Source organism: Lonchura striata, chromosome 4, assembly GCF_046129695.1.
Source record: "Lonchura striata isolate bLonStr1 chromosome 4, bLonStr1.mat, whole genome shotgun sequence".
NCBI lineage: Eukaryota > Metazoa > Chordata > Aves > Passeriformes > Estrildidae > Lonchura > Lonchura striata.
This window is the reverse complement of record NC_134606.1, coordinates 27,474,242-27,480,575: the sequence shown is the minus strand read 5'-3', so window position 1 is coordinate 27,480,575 and position 6,334 is coordinate 27,474,242. Positions and strand designations below refer to the sequence as shown.

The window sequence follows — 6,334 nt, the reverse complement described above, 5'->3', positions numbered from 1 at the left end:
GGTGTCAGCGATGGTGACACCATGCTTCTTATCATTAACATTGTTCTCTTCAGCTTCTGTTCAACACAGCTGCCACTTATCCTCTGTTTCTACCATAGTATACTGCTAACACAAGTCCAGCTGTTACATTTTGTGAGCTGTTCCAAGCAATCAAGACTCCACCCCATAGTAAATGTAGCTCTAAGTACTAATGTGTCTTTCGGTAGTGCACTGAACATGCTTATACTTAGCTAGAAATTGGCGAAAATAATTCTCATTATTCTAACTTTGAAAACTCTATCATTTGCCTAAAAAGTAACTGTAGTAGCCAACAACTGCTGTTTTCTTATCCTTTGGTTTAGAGATAGAGACACTTTCTGTTCCCTAACCACAGCTGTTCATAAGTGATGAAGGGCAAGAAAGGACATATTAATGTTATGGAAGTTCTGAAAGGTCAGACAAAGCAATGCTGCTTAAGAACATTGTTTTTTTAAGGCAGTATTACAAATAATGTGATGGCCATAGGGAATACTAAATGTTCTGTGGGAAAAATAATATAGCTGCATAGGTGAAAAGTTGGTCCCATGGTACCTGAATGCAGCACTTCTATGCATCAGGATGAGAACTGGATTCTTGTAGGGATATAGGTGTGATCTCTTTAATGAAGTTCTGTGTTTCAACACAGTTGGAAATGCAAATGTGCATCATTCTCATACAGAACTCTACTGATTACTTTTTTTTCCCTACTTCCAAGATATAACTAGCTGTTAATGCTCTTAATACTGCAAAAGTATTTCAAGCTATTAATGAAAGATAATTTATACCTCCATGAACATATATGCAAATGCTAAACACTGCTTACATAAGCAATCACCACTGACCATGATAATTACTGGTACTACGTTTCCAGTCTCTTGTACGTATAAGTACTTGCTAGAGTGAGGACCTCTTAAGACATATAAATGAATTACCAACTATTAATGTAAAATGTATGCTCTACTTTTTACTTACATGTAAAATTAAAAAGGAGACACTGCGTATCAGCTACTAGCTTTTTGATCAGACAGTTTATGAAATGCTGGTCAGTGAAAGTCAGCCAGTCACCTTAATGTTAGAAAATACATCTTTAGGAGAAACGACAGAGGGAGAGACATAAAAGGTTGGAAGCATAGAAGCAAACCCTCATAACTACTAAGAAATCTCTATTGCTGGATGACCAGATTGAATCATCATTTAGGTAGGTGTCATCAAAGTTCACAATCTTGAAGTCCTTCTTAAGGTACATGGCATTCAGTTTGTTTAGTGTTCGAGCAAAGGTATATTTAGATGCACAACTATATGCTTCCATATTGTAGACTTTGTGGAAATGCATATCAAAATATGGATTATCCTAAAAAAAAAAATTGAGAGAGAATGAAATTACTACACACATTGAGTTAGAATTGCAATCTGTTGTGCTCTGCCCAGCTACCTACAGGGCTTTTTCTCAGTATGATGGGCTCTAAAGGACTTCACATACTTCTATTCATCTTAAATAGTATTTTAAAACTTAAAAAAGTAGCAGCTGTAATTCTTTGTCATTGGGAATTTTTCCTGAGTAAGAGTTTCTAAGTTTTCTCAAGCAGTATACTGTACTTTATTGGGATTGCACACTCTTTTTTTGAACTGAATTAATTTATTATGTTGTCTAAAACAGTATATGAAAAGCACTTGTCTTGGACTATAACTGTCTATTTCTGTGGGACAAGAAGAATATTGATTGCCTGCCCTTCCTGACTGAGTTGTATTTCTTTGAGTGTTCTGGCTCTTTGACATAATTAATCCTAGCAGCAGATAAATTATTTTAAATTCTATAGATATGAATACCTATTATGAATATTTATAGCAGTGTTAATGACCACATGAGTTTGAGGTTCGATTAGGCTTTTCTTTCATCAAAAATGAGACAGATTTTTATCATCCCAGTTGTGAAGGGCTGAATAATTTCTGAAGAATATTTTAGCACAACAGTTCAGAAGAAAGTGTCCATAAAATTTTTAATGAAATTTTGTTTTCAAATACACTCTAAAATCTATTACATTAACTGCAGTTGACACTGGAAGCTGCAGATGGGAGAACTATTAGTACCAGTTATGATGACCAAATTAGAAAACACCCAGTTTCTGACTCGAGTCTCAAACAGAGATGAAGGCTATTATAATAAACTAAAAAACAAACAAACAAACAAAAATCTCACCTTCCTCTTCTCTAACAGTGCAAATGTGATGTGGAGCCTCTCACATACAATAAAACCAAAATTCCTTGGTAACTTAATTTTATTTTTCAGATAATGCATTTTAATTCTTGTATCCCAAACTGCAAAACAAGAAAATTGTTTTCTATGTACATAATACAAAATGTAACACTTACTGTATCTGCTTCTTTTCCATCAATCATCTCCAGATCTTTCAAAAACCACTTTTCAACTATTTCATATTTCTCCTCTCGATCCACACGCCAGTGTTTAACCATACATATTTCTACTTCCTTATTTTTAGTTACTGCAAGAAAAAAGTAGTTTAGATATGCAAGCAAGTACTTCCCAAAGTTAAACCATGACAGGCAGGGCTGTATTGGGTTATACTGGACTTGATAGCTTTATTTTGCTCAGGTAGTAAGAATAGTGCCGTGTTGTCAGTCTATGAAACCTGTCAGATTTTAGTAGATTTAGGATTTACCTTACACACCCTGTAAAGAAAGAGCCTTGTCTGTTCAAAAGCCTTTCATATGAATTCATTAGCACTGCAATGGAATCCTCATTCTGGCACTGGGTTTGCATTAGCTTACTTCCTTCAAGAGGGAGACTTTTTGGGGTGCTGCAGTTAGGAAATTGCAAAACCTCTACCAAGGTTCTGTATTTACATGACTTGTGCTATACTTTCCATTGTGTGAAGGAACTTCTCTCATGAAGCCATTACTTTTTAAAGCAAAACTCTTATTTCCCTATATAGAATGTAAATTAAATCAGCTTGAAATTTTTTTCTTTAAGCTTCCAGTGGTCTAGTACTAAATTTATAGAAATTACTGTTTTCAAACTTAGGCAGGAAATGAGATTAAAAAGAGCATGAAGCTGCTCTTTGCAATAACTACCATTATTAATTGATTACCTTGAGTGCTGAGTAGGAGACTGGATTTCTGTAACAGACCATTACGAGTGTGAAAAGTACCAGAGCCTGAACAATCTCCTGCACATCCAGCTGCTGATGGCTGCAGGGCAGGCTACATTCCCAAGCTATCTGGTAGCCCAAGTTATGGCCAAGAAGTCACCTACATCTGGCCAGAGCATCTTGACTTCACAGCACAAGGCTAGGAACACAGGAGCAAAATGTTTTTATTTCTAAAACTGCCTGAATTTTTGAAACCCCATTTTGAAACTTATTAATTTTACCTTCCTCCTATTAAAACATCTCTTATTCTCGCCTGCTTATAAGAAAAAGGTTATTAAATAGCAACAAAGTATATATGTTGGAGATATTCCTTCTTTCCATTGCAAAGAAAACCAGTGGAAAATATATAAATTGATCATAATTTCTTTCAACCTACAGCTTCCCTGCCTGGGAAATACAAATAATTTTTTCCCTGGTTTTATCAGTCATAGTTACTCAATCATTTTTGACCAAAAGACCACCCCTGTGTTATCTTCATTGGATAAATTACAATGGTTTTCATTTGCAAGCAAATCTAGCAGATTAATTTTAGGAAGTTCTCTTCATACTTTCAGTTTCACTCATTTTGTTTATTGGTTTGCTAGCTTATAAGGGAATATGTTGTGTCCCTCAGAGTTAAAACTAACGGAAGTTAAGTCCAAACCCCAAAGGTATGTCCTAAGGGCCCCCAGATCCCCACACTACTACTGCTCCACCCCTCTGACAACAGAAATCCCATGACACAAGGACAGAGTACAGATGTTATGTATAGTGAACCCAGTGGTGAAACTTGGGTGTGCTATTTTCAGTTAAGGAAAAAAAAATAATTTTCCTGCATTTTACATACTGCTTGATCTTGCACTCAGTTAAAAGAGTCAAATAACATTTTTTTTCATAGAGAGCATGAGCTCAGCTCTACTATGTCATTATATTAAGCTCTAAAACCTTTGCTTGAGGAGGGCACAGCTATGGCAATACCTTCATAGAGGACAAAGTATTTCTTAAAGCCCTTCATGGGCTAAACACCTTTTCCAGTGTCTCTGCAGGACAAAATGCTATCCCTACCATTCTTTCTTCGGTGTACCAATACTGGGTTGCAAAAACCCCTGAATGGGGTTGCATTTCAACTCTATGTTTTTTCTGGGGTTTATAAACTGCTCTGTAAAATGATACTGTCACCTTCATGCAAGGATTGGGACTTGCTATTGTGAAAGGGAGAGGAAATAGTGTTGGCCATATGGCACAAAAAAAGATTGTTCAGTTATCCACACTAGGATTTCATTGTAACACACATTTCAAAAGGCAAGGACCTCTGAAGATTTGCCTATAGTTTGACTGACTCTTTTTTTTTTTTAATGGTAATTTGAAATCAACAGAAATACACAGAAGTTGCATTGCAGGGATGTTAGATAATGTATTCTGCTCCTACAAAATCACAGCAGAACACAGTAGCTGCTGGCAGCTGGATGCAACCCATCTTTTAGAATCAGATTTCCACTCTACACACCACTTACTCAACCGTGCCTGAATATATTAAGAGGGTTTAATATTGGATAGTGGAGAGATCCTACTCTTAATAGTCTACATGAGTTTTCCTTTATGTCTTTAGAGACTTCCAATCACTAAATCTGTTCAGAATCTTTCTTTAATGGTTGTTTTCTTCTACCTGAAAAAGATTTTAGGAAGGATTTTAAAGGTGCATAATGTTAATTCTCCTTTTTTGAAGTTTCACGAAGTGAACTCCTTATAGCACTCCAACATGGAATTAATCATATTTCTACTGATAATTTCATAAACTATGAATGAGATTGGTATTTCCATATGTTTAGAAGCCCTATGGTATGCAGGAATAAATTCCTTAAAACTGTTTTTACAGTTCTATCATACAAAGCCTGTTCTACCAAAATTAAAGGAGTACAGGGAGCATAGCTGGCTCAGGATTTCTGACAATCAGTAACACAGCTCAAGCATTCTAAGGACTTCAGGGTTTTAGAAAGATAATGAATATAGAATACTGGATGACAACCCCATATATGTCTCAAGTACACAGATTTTTTTTCTACCTATTGTATGTATTTGAAACCTGAAGAGGAAACAGACTGAAAGAATCATTCACTTCAACATAACTACTTACAGATGACATTTTTCTTTTTAGCATTTTTCAGTGATTTGAAACAATAATTTAAATAACCCCACACAAACCAGCTTTTCTGAAACCTCTGTGAAACAGATGATTCACTTGAAAAGAAATTTAGAAAGTAGCCAGATAATTTCGACTTAAAGCAATCTTGTTTTTCTCGAAGTTTGTGCTAATTACTAATTCCAATGTGTATTTATTTAAACCACAAGTCTAATTTGTTCGAAGTGGAATAGGGACAATATGCGGGACATTAGACCAAGCCGAGGGATAGTGCAAAAAATTTACAAATGTTTCCTGCAATGTTAATGCAGGGGAAAAAATCTGTAGAACCTGGCAAGAATATCTAGACTCTAGCACAGAATCTGTAAAAAAATCCTGACTAGAACTATTGTAAGGGTTTACTCTTTTCAGAGTAATTCAGGCACTCACAGCACCGCCACGGCCAAAGCACCGCCCGCAGCTGCGTGTTTCTCCGCTGGTGTCAAACGTGGAGCCGGTGTGAATCAGGAGTCGGAGACCGCGCCGTTCCGGGGGCTGCCGCACCGAGCCGGGCTCCGCGCTGTGCGGGCCGAGGCGCTGCCCGCTGCGGCCCGGGGCGCTGAGCCCCGGCCCCGCTCCCTCGCATCCCCGACTCCCACCCGCAGAGCCGCTGAAGCCCGGCCCCGCCCGGCGGCTGCCCCGTACCTGCGGCGCACAGGTAGTAGCGCTGCGCGCCCGCGCCCTCCACCTCGATGAACTCGTGCAGCCTCTGCCGCCGGGGGCCGAACAGCCTCTTCGCCAGGTCCTCCTTCACCAGCGAGGACATCGCCCCGCAGAGCTGCTCAGCGCCGGGCAGCGGCCCCCCGCGCCCCGCAGCCGCCACGGGGCACGGCGGCGGGGGCTGCGCTCCGGCCGCGCGGCGCCGCGGGGCGCGGGGGAGGCATGGCCGGCACCCACCCCGCTCCCTCCCGGCCGCTGCCCCTCCGCCCCCGAGCAGCCGCCGTTAAAACTTCGGCCGCGGGCGCCGGCAGAGGCCGGACCGCGGATCTCC

General features: G+C 39.6%; 1 protein-coding gene across 1 annotated transcript; it reads right to left on the bottom strand.

Annotated features, from left to right (window-relative positions):
• Positions 1–1,105: 1,105 nt before the first annotated feature.
• Positions 1,106–6,123, bottom strand: EXOC1L (exocyst complex component 1 like). The gene is made up of 3 exons (XM_021555861.1): positions 5,989–6,123; positions 2,389–2,519; positions 1,106–1,369 (listed from the first exon to the last, which is right to left on the bottom strand). Exons 1-3 carry the CDS (start codon positions 6,107–6,109, stop codon positions 1,106–1,108), a joined length of 516 nt encoding a protein of 171 aa, XP_021411536.1. The 5' UTR covers positions 6,110–6,123.
• Positions 6,124–6,334: the final 211 nt, after the last annotated feature.